This window comes from Pipistrellus hanaki (assembly GCF_964339955.1).
Source record: "Pipistrellus hanaki genome assembly, chromosome: 8".
Classification (NCBI taxonomy): domain Eukaryota; kingdom Metazoa; phylum Chordata; class Mammalia; order Chiroptera; family Vespertilionidae; genus Pipistrellus; species Pipistrellus hanaki.
In genome coordinates this window covers 10,717,399-10,731,632 of record NC_140510.1, presented here as the reverse complement: position 1 = coordinate 10,731,632, position 14,234 = coordinate 10,717,399, and the positions used below count along the sequence as shown (strand labels likewise).

General features: G+C 59.2%; 1 protein-coding gene and 1 long non-coding RNA gene across 2 annotated transcripts; both read right to left on the bottom strand.

Moving 5' to 3' along the window:
* Positions 1 to 2,073: 2,073 nt before the first annotated feature.
* EN1 (engrailed homeobox 1) lies at positions 2,074 to 7,747 on the bottom strand. Its single transcript, XM_084892231.1, has 2 exons — positions 6,223 to 7,747; positions 2,074 to 3,138 (listed from the first exon to the last, which is right to left on the bottom strand). Exons 1-2 carry the CDS (start codon positions 7,097 to 7,099, stop codon positions 2,822 to 2,824), a joined length of 1,194 nt encoding a protein of 397 aa, XP_084748357.1. The 5' UTR covers positions 7,100 to 7,747; the 3' UTR covers positions 2,074 to 2,821.
* Positions 7,748 to 12,980: 5,233 nt separating this feature from the next.
* Positions 12,981 to 14,214, bottom strand: LOC311626620. Its single transcript, XR_014795738.1, has 3 exons — positions 14,089 to 14,214; positions 13,600 to 13,687; positions 12,981 to 13,313 (listed from the first exon to the last, which is right to left on the bottom strand). It is a non-coding gene; the product is annotated as an uncharacterized lncRNA (long non-coding RNA).
* Between the last annotated feature and the right edge of the window lie 20 nt (positions 14,215 to 14,234).

Here is a 14,234-nt window from a genome sequence, read left to right as displayed (position 1 = left end):
CAGAAGAGGTGATGAGGGGCCTTAGGGAACAGATGCCTCCTAGAATTGCTGTTTACATTGTCCCTGCTCCAGCCCTGGGTCTGGTGGCCTTGAGGAGCTTAGGCGCCCTCAGGGGCCACGCTGAGGAAGGGAGAAGGTAGGGTAGCCCAGTTTACACACTAGCTGAGTCTACAGTAGGCACTCTGAATGGTAAGGTTCTCTGCGGAGCTGAGCACCTCCTAACATTGGATCTGGATGTGACCAGGAAACTTCTTAATGTTCTGAACATGACCTCTAATGTGGACCTGGGGTTCAAAGGAGTGCCCTGGGCCCCAGATCTCAGACCCTGTAACCGGAGGCCTGGAGAGAGAGAAAATTCCAGGCTCCGCCTCCCCCAAGGAAAATAAAGTAGGTACTTCCAGCCACCAGACAACCACTGGCCTGTGCCCACCCAGGGAAAGCCCGTCTCACTGCTCCCAACTCTTCACACAAGGGTTGGCTGAGCACCTATCATGTGCAGAGGTTACCCCACACACCCTCAGGGGTGAGAGGGACAGAAGGAAGAGATTAACTGCAATAAAGTTGGGAGCCTGTGGCAATGTCAGATGCCCTCTCCAGCTTCAGGCCACCAAACACCTAGCCCTCAAGCCTGGAGCAGCAGCTTGGAGGGTCCCTAGGCTTCCTGGGCCTGGAGCCTCGCTCTGTCACTTGCCCAGACACAGGCTTTGATCAGGGGGAATTTCTAAGAGGCAAAATGACTGGCCATTCTCACTTCTCTCAAAATCAGTCCTACCAAAACAACAGGAAAGAAACCCAAAGGAATTATACAGAAACAAAGTTCCTATGTGCGAGCACACACACACACACACACACACACACACGCACACACAAACATTCTGGTGTGAAACACAAGTGAGCACACACTGTAAGCTGCTCAGACACCCAAGTAATTACAGAGAAATGAACACCCAGGTGCACCATACAGGTGTAGAGGCCCACAAAACCAGGTAGGCACTCATGCACATGGTCACATATGCACACAGGTTTCCAGGAACACCTACATGTTTAGCCACACACATACAGGTACACACCTACATATCGCAGAAGAAAGGGTAAGGGGGGAGGGCAGAATTTACTATTTTCAAAAATCCTGAACAAAAGGGAGATGATACCCCCTACAGAGAACCCTCCCCTTCCCACTCCTAGTCCCTGAATGCCAGGGTCCCGGTGCCGCCCAGGAAGCCAGGAAGGATATGCCCCCAGGTCAGGGGCAAAAATCTAGGCACTCCCCTCTGGGAAGTCCAGATGTCTAGGGGTCTGGGAGCTTGTGTGTGAGCCCTCACCGTCAGGAAGCCAGCAGGACTTTGTTGGGAATTCTGAAAAAGCCGCCCTTCCACCACCCTCCGCGGGTTTGGGGTGAGATGAGATAGGCCTTGCCCACATCCTTGATCGGGGCCCTGTAACCCCAGCCGCAGGGCCCAGCGGCTGGCTGCCACTCCACATAGCTTCCCAGCACCCAGGCCTCTTCCTCGGGACCGGGACCGGAGGGCTGAGCCCTAGGAGGCTCCATGCGGCCTCGCCCTGCCTCCGGAGCCCAGGGAGTCTCTCCTCCAAACCGAGGGCGGCTAGTAAGCCCAGGCTGCCGAGTGGCCGCGCGGGCGCCTCGCACGAGTGGGCCGCCCAGGACTGGAGGCAGCCCCTCGCCTCTGCCCTGCCCTGCCCCGAAAGGCAAGGCCTGATCATAGAGGAGAAAACCTCAAACCTTCCAGCAAACCCCGCGCCAGAACAGAAATCAAAAGGCAATGTGCTGGCTGGAGCTAGAAGCAGGTTGAACAGAAGGAGGCCGCCACGGGGGAATCCTGGCCCAGCGCAAAAGCAGCCCGACGGCCGGTGGACAGCCGGAGGGTGCTGCCGAAGCCCAGCTTGGGGTCTCGGTCCCGCCAGACCCTCCAGACCCGGGTCGGTCCCCGGATCACCGCCCCCGGGCCGCTGGGTTCGTTGTGAGGGGCGCGCGGGGCCGCGGGGAGCGGGTGGCCAGGCCCCGGCCGCGCCCAGCCTTCCCGGACCGAAAAGAGGGGCCGCCGGCGCGCTGAGCACAGTGTACACTTTATTTCAGACTACAGGTTTCTGAACATAATAAAATCTTTGGCTTGTAGCGGCGGTTCAGTCTCGCAGTCTGTGGGGTCGTATTTCTCAACAACAAAGTCTCCGGAAAACGAAAGGGGGGCAGACAGACAGAGCGACAGAAAGGGCTTGGGGGGCGGGGGAGAGCGAGGAGCAGACACGCGAGGGAGGGAGCACACTCTCACGCACACAAAGAAAAGTCCCAGAGAAACGAGGGCCAGCGATGCGGGGCGGGAGGCTCCGGAGAAACGATAACATTCAAAAGAATAAAAGGCAACGAAAACGAAACTGGGCCGGGGCAGCCAGGGGAGGGCGGAGGTGGGGGATAAAATAATAATTATTATAATAATTATGACAATAATAATAAAGGAGATTAATAAAAAGTCCAGCAAATAGAGATCGCTACACATCTTTTTCTTTTTCCTTACCTGAAATTAAATATATACAAGGTCGTAAGCGGTTTGGCTAGATAGAGCTTTTAAGGAGTTTGCAATTACGTCCCTTATACTGTTTATAGAGGATAGATCTTATTTTTCGATAGCACCTGTCCGAGTCTCTCTTCCTTTTTAAAAAACGTTGCATTCCAGCGTGACTCTCCGTTCTGGGGAGCCCCCTCTCCTCCCCCTGTGGCTCCCTCTTTCCTTTGCCCAGATCCTTCCTCCGGGGAGCGGGGCGGGGAGGCGGCCTCGGCGGTGCCCGGCGGCCCCAGCCCGGGCGGCTACTCGCTCTCGTCTTTGTCCTGGACCGTGGTGGTGGAGTGGTTGTACAGTCCCTGCGCCATGAGGTGCAGCGCCAGGCCGTTCTTGATGCCAGTGGCTTTCTTGATCTTGGCGCGCTTGTTCTGGAACCAGATCTTGATCTGGGACTCGTTGAGGCTGAGCTCCTGGGCCAGGGTCTGCCGCCGCTGCTCCGTGATGTAGCGGTTCGCCTGGAACTCCGCCTTGAGTCTCTGCAGCTGCTCCGCGGTGAACGCCGTCCGAGGCCGCTTGTCCTCCTTCTCGTTCTTCTTCTTCTTCAGCTTTCTGGTGCGCGGACCTGCAGCGGCGGGACGGGCCGGTGGGGGTGGGGACAGAGGGCAGGAGGGAGGGTGGGGGAGAGGGCAGAGGAAGCCGTGAGAATAACAGAGTGGAGCGGGGATCGTGCCCTGAGCTTCCGCAGCGATAGCGGAGGACCCTCCGCGCCCCCGGCTCCCTCCCGGAGGCGGCTAACCCCTGCATCCATTGGCGGGCTGCTGGGGTCGCCTGTTTCCGTTATCGGGGCCAGAAAGGCACGGAGGAAAACTGGCCGAGGTTGTCTGTGTAGCCCACACCCCAATTCAGAACCCGAGAGCCTAATGACAGGCTTAAGTCACAGAATCCAAGATGGAGAGACATCTGGAGCCCCATCCTGCCCAAGCCAAAGTTGGAGGTCAGGGGCCTGCTGTCTTCACAGCCCTGAAATAAAAAAAGGTTCAAGGCTGGGGCAGTGGAGACACTGGGGCAGGACTGCCCTGGGGGCATTGTCAGTCTCCCTTCCTCCTCAAATAGCACCGCTACAAGGGGCACCTCCAAGAAGACCCCACCTGCTGTGGCTATTTCCCGAGAAAACAAGGGGATAGGCGAGGGCTGCGAGAGGCTTAACTCGTTTCCAAGCATTCAGGGTCTGCTCTGTCTACCTCTTCCTTTATCCGCTCCACCCTTGGCCTAAAGAAGGCCTGCACAGGGAGCCCGCTCACTTCTCTACAGCGGGAGACAGGGCCTCACCCAGGTGCAGGCCTATGCCCATGGCCCTGGGTCCCTGTGATGCCCCTTGGGTAGTGCCCGTAGGAAAGAGAGAGCCCTCCCCAGCTGCAGGGGCTGGGTCTCTTTCTCTTTTGAACACAGAGGCTGCAATTTCAGGATTGAAGACTTCTGAATAACAAAAACACATCAGATCTGCTTTCTTTGCCCACCTATGTCCTTTGCAAGGAGACTACATCCTTCCTGCCCACCCCCTTACCGTCTTTATGAGCAAAATAGGGGCAGAGGAACAGAGAGGGGAGCAATCTCAACAAAAATGTGTGCTTTGCCCCTGAGTTGGAGATGGAGGGAGGCCACAGGGCACTTTCCCGGAAGGTGACGTCTCTCTCCAAACCTGATCTGGGGAGAGGGCTGCGATGGACTCAGCCTGGAGAGAGGAGAGAGGCAGCCCGCAAAGTCTGCACCTGGGCCTTCGGCCTCCGTGCCCCAGTCTTCTGGCATCTACCCCCTGGTCCCCGCCTTGGTTATGGGAGCTTACTGAGCCCAGCTACGTCCCTGACAGGCCTGCGAACCTCTAAAACTGCCTGGAAAGAAGGGTTTTCACCTGTGTCTCCAAACCTAGCGACAAAGGGATAAGCAGCAGCTGGCTCCTGGGCGGGCCAGCACCGGAGTCACCAGCCACCCTGTGATAAAAGAGCCATGGCCTGGCCAACCACAGACACTCGAGTGGCTTACAGCTCATCTCCCCTAACTGTCGAAGCAGGAGAAGGAGCCAGGATTCTGCCTCCTAGTCCCCTAGGAGGAAAAGGGGCTAAGAACAAAGAGGAGGCTCACTACCCAGCGGGGTGAGAGAGGAATGGGAGGCAGGCCAGGGAGGGAGAAAGACCTTGATTTAGATTAGCAGTTCTCTGAGCAGGCAGAGGTGGCCCTGAAAATCTGCATATCCCCAGAAAGGCCCCACTGTGCTGTGCGTCCAGGACGTTGTGAGTGAAGTGGTGTGTGTGTGTGTGTGTGTGTGTGTCTGCCCGAGTGTGTGTGCAGAGGCACAGACACTTGTAATAAAATCTTAGCCTTTTGGCCAGCCCGAACTGTAGGGCCTGACAGCTCAATCACTCTATCCATCAGGCGAGTCAATCAAAGCAGCTTTTCGGAGGTTCAGGGAGCCCGACGTGTCAATAACGGGGCTGAGATGGCAGGGGCTGATAGCACGCATCGATCCGCACTCGGCCAGCATTCCCATTGCAGCGGGAGTAGAGCGGCTGTGTAAGGCTATGGTTTGCCCGCCGCCTGCCCGGCCCAGCCCGGGTGCCCCGAACCCCATCCCAGGCCAGAGCCCCTGCTGGCCACGCGGACGCTGCAGGCCAGAGAAGCCGGCTGGCCTTAGCCTCCTCTCCTGGGCCTACTGGCCACAGTCTCCTCTCCTAGGACAGGTCTTGGCCTTGGATCCTCCAAACTCAAGGTATACAAGGAAAGGGGGCCAAAGGAAAGTTTAAAAAAAGGGGGGACAGGGGACTAGGTTGACAGAAATCCGCTAACTGGCAGTTGTGCTGAGCGGTTGGAAGGAGTTAAGCAAGGAGAAGGATGTGCAAGCCAGCTCGGAGAAGCTGTGGAGGCAGCCTCTGAGTCCTCTGCCTGGCTTTCTGGCCTGAGCCCGACCTGTCCTCTCCTCTCCCACTGTCTGTCCTCTCCTCTCCCACTGTCTGTCCAGCAGCTCCAGTGAACTAGGAGCCAGAGGCTCTCCTCTCGTACCGTTTTGTCAAAGGCCTTTCACCTGGCTTCTACCCACCCGGGTCAGACTCTCTTTCCTACCCGGCCTGGGGAAGAAGGATGGCGATCAGACCCTTTTCTCTTTTCCTTAAATCTGTTGTGCGTCCTTAAATCTGTCTCTATGCAAATGCGTGCTACACAGAAACTATCAAGATGGTGTCTGTGTCTGTAAGAGCGCTCAGGGGAAGATTATTCCTCTGGTCAAAGCCTTGCTGGATTTCGGCCTCTGCAGGACCACGCTGGCGGGGATTGCAGACCCCAATCATTAGGCCCACCTTCCCGCCGGCTCTAAATCCCTCTTTTCCTGGAAGAAAAATCAATGACTGATTGTGTCTTTCCTGATAATAATAATAAAGGCAAAACACAAAGAAGACCCCAGAGGCTCGGAGTTCAAAAATCGAAGGATGGAGACTCGAGCTTCCAGTGCTGGAGTCTCCTGAGCGGTGGCCGCAGAAGCCGGGAGCACAAAACTGGGTGCACACTGGGTTGTGGCCGGCACCGGAGCTGAGAATCAGGCAGCAGCATGAGAGGAGAGAGCGCCCGAGGCCGGTGTGCTCTCCCCAGGCCATGGCTCAGCGTTCCGGTGCATCCGCGGGGCTGGAGGGCAAGGCGCCGCCCGGGGTTGGGTACTCACCGGAGGACGGACGATCGGAGTAGCGAGTGCAGTAGACCCAGGCGGGCCACACGAGAGGCTGCTGCGAGTCCGTTTTGACCACGGGCCCGCCATTGGCTGCGCCCATAAGCAGGATGGCCGGGTTGCCGTGCTCCGGATACTTGGCACCCTGCGCCCCGGGGCTCCCCACGCCGCCGCCGCCGCTGCCGCAGTCTGCAGGCTTGGCTGTTGCTGCCGCCGCCGCCGCCGCTGCCACGGCCGCTGCCGCCGCCGCCGCCGCCGCCGCCGCGGCCGCCGGGTTCCCGGCTTTGGACGCACCCGCGCCTCCGGCAGCGCCTGGCGGGGAGCCGTCGGGTGGGCCACAGTTTGCGTCCGGTGAACAGAGGAGCGAGGCGGCGCCCGGCGCCCGCGTGCCCAGCGGGTGGACGGGGTCTCTACCTGCGCCGGTCTGGCCTCGGTCCCGCTCCGCCCGGCCTCCTCCTCCGGCGCCTCCTCCGGCCGCCGCCGCCGCCAGGAGCTGCTGCTGCGGCGACTGCTCCTTCTTGCAGCCGAAGTCCGGCCTCAGGATGTTGTCGATGAAAAAGTTGGTGGTGCGGTGCAGCTGGGCCACGGGCTGCGGCGGGGGAGCGGGCGCCACGAGATGCGGCGGCGGCGGCGGCGGCGGGGGGTGCGAGGGGAGGTGCGGGTGGTGGGCCAGGGGCGGCAGGCAGGGCGCCGCGGGCGGCGAGGGGGGCGCGGGCTGCGGGGACACCGGCACGCTGTCCCCATCGCTGCCGCCGCTGCTGCCACTGGCGCCGGGGCTGAGGCTGAGGCTCAGGCCGCCCGGGGCCGCCGCCGCCACCGCCGCGCCGAGGCCCGCGTCGCGCTGACTCTTAGGCTCCGGCTGCTGCTCCTCCATGCTCGGCCGCCCCGCCGCCCCGGCCGCCGCGCCGGCCCCCGCCCCCCCGGCCTCGCTCCCCACCCCACTTTGCCAGCGGCCCGTGGGGGTGCGCGGAGGAAGGAGGCCCGAGAAGCCTCGGCAAAGGCTCAGGGCGGGTGCGAGGGGGGGGGAAAAGCCCAGGCGCCCGGCCCGGATCGCTCGCTCTTACCGAGCAGATGGATCGCGCTGTCTCTACCTCTCCCTAATTTGTAGACATCCAGATAGGGAGACACTTGGCTATTTCTTGTTTTCGTTCTGCAACCAGATTAAACGATTTGTTTTAGATGGGGAGTAAGCCACGGCCAAAAAAAGAAAGAAAAAATAAAAAAGGCAAGAAAGGAAAAAAAAAAAAAAAGCAAGAAAAAAAATTTTTAAAGCTCCAAGATATTTTTTTTCTTAAGGGGAAAAAAATAGTCTTTAAAGTCTAGCCATCTTCCTAGGCAGGAGTGAGGGGTTTGACTTCCCCGAGTGTCACGCTCAGCTGTGCCCAGAGCGCGAGGCTGGCAGCGCTTTAATCGCCTTGGCTTTTTTTGCAGGGAGAGCGCGTCTCCGCCAGCGCCGGGCGGCCTTTTTTTTTTTTTTTTTTTTTTTTTCTTCAAATCTCTGACAGCTCGGATCTTTGCACAAACTCTCTCGCTTAAAAAAAAATCACCCAGGCACACTTTTTGCCTTCAAACCGGAAGCACGTGAGTCAGGGCCGCACGTGTGCGGGGCCAATGGCGAGCCGGGGCTCGCGCTGACACCCGGGCCTCGGCCCAATGGGCGCGCGCGGGGCTTTGCGGATAAATAATCCGGGGGCGGCGGCCGCGGGCGCCGAGAGGGCGACTGGGTGCGGGCCGGGCCTCCTCTGGCCAGCCCTCCCTGACCCACAGCCCAGCCCCTCCCTCTCATTCAGGCCAGGACCTCAGCAGGGGCAGAGGAGTCCCAGGAGAGATAGATCCCGGGGTAGGCCAACAGAGAAGGAGCTCCGTAAACAACTTGTTGGAAAAATGCAGGGTTGTGATGGGTGTGTGCGCGCCGGGTGCGGGGTCAGGAGGCTGGGGCCTCTGCCGTTTTGCACCCACATGCTTCAGGAACTCGGCCTCAGGAACTCGGCCTCATATTTCCTCGTTTCCTTCCTGATGTAATGAAGGGTGAAAGTTGTCATTGTCCGCGTGTGTAGTGAGAGGGTGGGGTAAAGCGAGGAGGGTCGGGGATGTGAAACAGACCTAGAGTTGGTTACTTTCAGAGAAGCGGTTTATTTTTCACAAACAGCAAACCCCCGGGGCCAGCTGTGCCTCTCTAGAACCGTCTGCTTCTTGTAGGTTTGCAGTCCATGCCAGTCACTTGCACTGGGTGTCCCTTCCGGGGTGTCCACACCCATGCCCTTCCCTGTCCGGACCTTCAGCGAGCCCCAAGAGTTGTCCTGGCGCCATTCAGTCGGCCCAGAGGGCGCGAGAGAGCCCCACGCGGCGGGCCAGCCCTGCTCCTTCCCTGGCGGCCGCAGCCTCAGCCTTCCCGGCAGCACAGAGCTGTCCTTTCTGCCAGGCCGCTGGGCCAGGCGAGTCAGGGTGCGGGTGCGCCCAAGGCTCCGGCTTTTGGGTTCCAGTCAAGCTCCGTGTTAAATTTCCCTGACAAGTGAAGTCAGGCAAATAAAATACTGCACCCCGGGTACTGGCCCTCACCAGCTGACAACGTGGACAGCCAGGGCTCCCCAGTTGCCCAGATCTTCCTGAGATCACTCCAGACTCCCTGAGGCCTTCTTTCGGGGGTTGCTGGGCCCCAACTCCTCCCGCTCCCGGAGATCTGCCTGCAGTCCGCTAGGCTCCTTTCTCTGTTCCCCATCGCCCCAGCTGCGTGGTAGAAGGGGGTGGTGAAGTGCTGGGCACTGGTGGGACCTTTCTGCTGAGGGGATTGGGAAGATGAGGGTCCGACTCTGTGATAATTCCTGCCCAGGAGTGTGGCGGCTAGAAAGACTCTGGCACCGGAGGCCTCGGCGGGGATGTTATCTTGGTTCTCCTGAGAACCTGATGCCCTGACCCCACCCTCCACTGGGATGGCGGAGAAAGTATATTGTTTAGGATAGTGCCTAGTGGGATCCTACAAAATAGCCCCCCTTGCTCAGAAGCCACAAGGGTTAGGAAGGAAATAAAAAGGGAATGCACAAGCAGCCCAACCGGCGCTATAGGAAGTGTATCAGGGCCTGGTGGGCCGGAGTCCGCACTGCGGGCTGCCTTCGCTCAGCCGAGGGTCCTGGCAACCCTGTAACCCGGCTCTGGAGTTTGCAGACCTGTCCCGCGGCCCAGGGGCAGCAGCAAGAGCCAGCTAGCTCCGAGCCCTGTGCCGCTGAGCAGACTCGCCCCGCTCCACTCAACCCTCCCAGGCTGCCCCCTAACCCCACCGCGAGGTCCTCGGGTCCCCTTCAGTTCTTCGAAACAAGGGCTCCCCGAAATCTCTCAGCGCCCCCACCCTTTTCTCCCCGAAATGGGGTTGGAATTTTATTTATATTTAAGTTCCGCAAAATTGAAATCTTTATCCCGCAAGCGAGAGCGTGGGTACTTAATTAAATTCTAATTAGGACACTATCAATATCCTATTTAGCCGCGTAGCTTTTGTGCGCCGCGGTCCCTTTCAGCGCCGTAAATAGGGTCTCGACGCCTTATCTCGCCTGCAGGAGACGCCTCGAGAAGGGCTGCGGAAGATAATTTATAGGTTTTAATTACTCTTCATTCCGCCTGATCAGCTTGGCGTTCATCACAGGCCCGTGAATAAAACCCTGGTCAAAAGCTCTGTCACATCGCGCTGGCAAGACGCTTAATCAAAGTGAGCGGCCCCGCGCGCCGCGCCGCCCGGCTCCTCCGCGTAATTTCCAGCCAGCTGATAAAGCCAGCTGAATAATGCGGCGGCCCTTTGGAGACACCATTTACAGAAATGACTTTATTGACGGCTTAACGTCGGTAATTCATTTTACCTTTCATGTAGTGGAGCCCGGATTTGTTACAGTAATGGGATGATAAATGCACCCGCGGCCCGCGAGCTCGGGCTGGATTAGGAGGTGCGCCGCGCGCTGCCTGGTCCCCCCACCTCCCCCGGACCAGGCCTGCGCGGGGTGCTCCTCCGCACCCACCGCTGCCCGCCCCCCACGACCCCCACTCGAGCCCACGCCCTCTCTGGGTCTGAGAATGAATAGACTCCTGGGAACTCGGTGTTCGCGGGTTGGTGTCCAGGCAAGCCTGAGTGAGGCGAGTGCTCAGAGTGAGTGAGGCGAGTGCTCAGAGGTCGGTCGGCCTTGAGGGGTGTGTGAGGGATCTGGATGAGCGGAGGGAGCCTGAGACTAGCCTCTCCTGAGGAAGTGCCAGCAGGGCAGTTGTGTGTACAACTATGTGGGTAAAGGGACTGGGTGTGAGCGGAGCGATGTGTGTGCAATTTTTTTAGGGGTCCTGTTTCTGTCTTTGTAAATTAAGGAACTTCTTCCAATTTGATAGATGTCCAGGTGGGGGTAGCAGAGAGGTGGGCTGACAGGAAGCAGTGGGGTGATCTGCCAGTAGTGGAATGGAGCCCCTTTTTCTGAAAGCCCTCTGGTCTTGGGCCAAAGGTATGGGACTTTGGGGACACCCAGCACCCATGTCTTTTGCCTTGAAGTTCTGGGCTGTGCAGTTCCCCCAGGGCAAGAGGTCCTACAGACAGCGTCGACCTAGCCATGTCTCTGTAATGAATGGACTTTCCCCAAGTTCCACTTCCATAACCAGCCCACATAAAAGTGGAGAATGATAACGAAGAAAACGATTTTGTTTTATTTTAAATGCCAAAGGGGGAGCAAAAAAAACACCCCACCCCCTATTATTTATTTCTTCACTGGAAGGCCCAAGGAGGCCCAAAGGGGCTTTCAGTAGGGGGGTGGGGGTGGAGTAAGCAGGAAAAGAAGAACAAGTCTCTCCCATTCTGAGACTTCCTCGTTCTCTGCGCCTAACCAGGGGCTTCCATGAGGAGGAGTCATTGGCCAACCAGTCAGAGAGAGTGTGTGTGCTCTTTTGAGGGCACCCGGGAAGTTTGGGGATCATGTAGTAGGGAGACTGATGAATACTTCTCAAGGTGAAGGCTGAGAAATTGTACCTTTGTTTTGGTACAGTTCCCAACCTTGCAAACACCACTTACCAATTTCTAGAATGGCATGCGGCAGTGAGGGGCCAGAGCCTGCATTTGTTTCTATTTGCTTTCTACATGTGAGAGAGGCGAGGGTCTGTGGAAGCAGTCTTTGTGTGTATGTGTGTGCACGGCAGAAGGCTGGTATATGTAGACATCGGTGTGTGCACCCGGGTCTGCCCCATCAGCTGAGCAGAGGACTGTGTTTGCTAAGAGTCTGGTGTGTGCTGCTCGGGAAAGAGAAACCTGCCACCACCCTGCACGTCCACAGAATTTTGGATTTCGTTTGGGCAGAGACAAATGCTCCGCGCCGGCCCTGCCTGCTCCCACCCCTCTTTGGAGGATGGGTGCCAGGAGGAGCGCTGTGAGAAAGCCTCGCCGCCTCTCCGGGTGTGTGCACGGAGGGCCGGGAGTGCGAATGTGTGCCTGCACACGGTGGTAATCGCATTTCGAGTGTAGATCAGATGGCGCTGGGGCCTCGGTGGTGCGGGACATGAATGAGTTGTCGCCACACAATAGCGCGCAGCCTTCCTGCGGGGACTGGGTGACCGGCGGTTTTGTTGGGAGTGAATGCGAGGAGATTTCTGCTACAAGCGCCCGGTATTATGATGAGGCGGAAGGTCAGACTATACATCGCAGGTCCCCGAAGCCTATAGACCTTGGGAGATGCGAGGCCTCGAGCCACGTCATTGTACCTGACAGTCCTTTCAATGGGCTAATTCAATTAGCGCGGGGGGCTTGGGTCTTCATTTGGAGGCCACAATAATGTGGGGGGCGGCTGGGTGCAGGGGGTTCGCTGAGGGGTGGTTAGGGAGCCTAAGCCGCTCTGCCTGAGTTGGAGACCCGGGTGGTGGGGGAAGGGGGAAGCCGAGGTGGTGGTTGGGGGCGGGGGGGGGGGGGAGGGGGGAGGCAAACCATGGAAAATAAAACACTCTGATGACTGTCGAAATTGGGGGCAGCTTTGTTTGTAGATGGCCCAGAAGGCCTGGGTGGGGGAGGCAGGGAGAATTTCTTTTATTCTGTTCACATAAAATGCGCCTATAAATAAATATCTGGGTGTTAGAAAAAAGCCTGCTAGTGGAGAGTGTCGCCTCTGGATTGCAATATTTGGGTTTCTGCTCCCAGATCCTGCCTTCTCTTGGGGTTTTTGTTTTTGTTTTGTTTTTGTTTTTTCAACCTGAGAGAGGGAGCAGTCCGCAGCACATATCTTTTTTGTTCTAGAAACAGTTTGGGGTTTTTCTTTCATTTTTCCTCTAATGTCTGGACAAGCTAGAAAATTTAGTCCTTTTTCCTCTAGACTATGGGGAAGGGGGCACCATTTCGGTGGTTTCTGTAAATCAGCCTGGTGACCGGGTTTCTTTTGGGAGGGCTTGGGGCCCAGGTTTCCATCGGAGCCTGCAGACCGCCCTCGGCTCGCCCCGGTGCCAGCACACACCTGACAGGACTGTGGCTGCCTGGCAGCCGGTGGCTGAGGAGCCGAGTTAGGGCAGTTCGGGGTACAGGGCACGGAGCCTTTACCTCCTCTGTGTCCGGGAACCCCTCTGGAGCTTGCCCCGCAGCCAGCTGGCCCCTGAAGCTGAGGGCCTCAGAGCTCACGGCTCCCAAAAGCCAAGCAAGGACGCGCTTTCCCAGATATTTTTCACTTTAATCTAACTGCCCGCTTTCCCCCTTAAACTGCATCGCACCCCGGAGCTGAGGGCCTCCTGGTCATTTTTCCCCGGACACCCAGCCCCGAGCCCGGAGGACATTCAGAGGCTGCACTCGCATTTTCTTCTCTCCTTTATTTTGCCGTTCGCCCTCTCTCGCCCCCTCCTCCTCCCCAGAGGGTCCCCGGAGGGCGGGCGCCCTCAGAGAAGGCGCTCCCGGCACCCCCAGTCCCCACCTGTCCGGTGCGGCTCCCGGGATCCGCTGGCCGGGCCGGTCCACGCCGCCGGCCGCCGCGCGGTGCCCGGTGCGCTGTGCCCGGAGCGAGGGGGGCCGGCGGGCTTCCGGGTCTGCTCCCCCTCAGTCCTTCCGTGCTCCCCAGGAGGTCCGGCCCCAACTGCAAAGTTGGGGACACACATCAATGACTCTAGAAAAGGAGGAAAAAAAACACGGTGTTCAAGTCCTTTACCAGGAACGTCCCTGCGGTTCCCAAACCCGGTCTGCTGCTGCTTGCCCGAGAGTGACCGTCCTTCCTCGTCTGGGGGATGGGGGGGGGAAGGGGGGAGGAAGAGAAGAGGGGAAGGGGGCTGCCCACAGACCGGGTCCCGGGCCAAGCAAACACAGCCCGCTGCCCCAGCTCCCGGTGCTCCGGCTCCGGCAGGCGCTGCCACCTCCCTCTTCCGGCCCCAGAGCCCGAGCCAGACCTCCCCCACCTTCCGTCCTGGGGGCGCCGCCTCCGGACCCTCTTCCAGGGGAGGCTGCAGGATAAGCTCGGGCTCCAGGCGCGGTGGGCGCAGGGGGCTGGCGGGAGACGAGGAGGGAAAGTTAGTGGGGAGTGGAGAGGCTCCTGGGCGAGGGGCGGCTCACTAACCTCAGGGCGGTGAGAGTTCGAGGGGCGAAAACCCCGCCCCACCTCGGCCTCAGAACGGATCCAGAGGGTGCCGTGGGTGGGAAGTCCCTGCGAGGTGCTGGCCGCCCGATGGCCCTGCCTGCCTGCTCCCGCGGAAACCGCGCCGGGAGCCGGTGAGCGCCCCGCGTGGGGTTGCACCCGCCTGAGTGAGAGGCTCCAGGTGAGTTCCTGGCGTGTGTGTGCGGACAGGGCACAGGAAGGGGGTGGGCACAGGGCACGGGAAGGGGGTGAGCCGCACAGGGCTCTCTCACTCTCCTGCGCTGCCCGGCGCCCAAGTGTGTGGCTGCGGTACCTGGCTCTGCGCTGGCGGAGGCTCCGGTGGGTGTGCCTGCGAGCAGTCTCGGGGTGCATCGGTCCGCAGCTGGGAACCGGAGAGCAACTCCTTCTGTCCAGACTTCGGAAGGAAGCGAGGTGCGAGAAGTAGCCAGGACCAGTAGC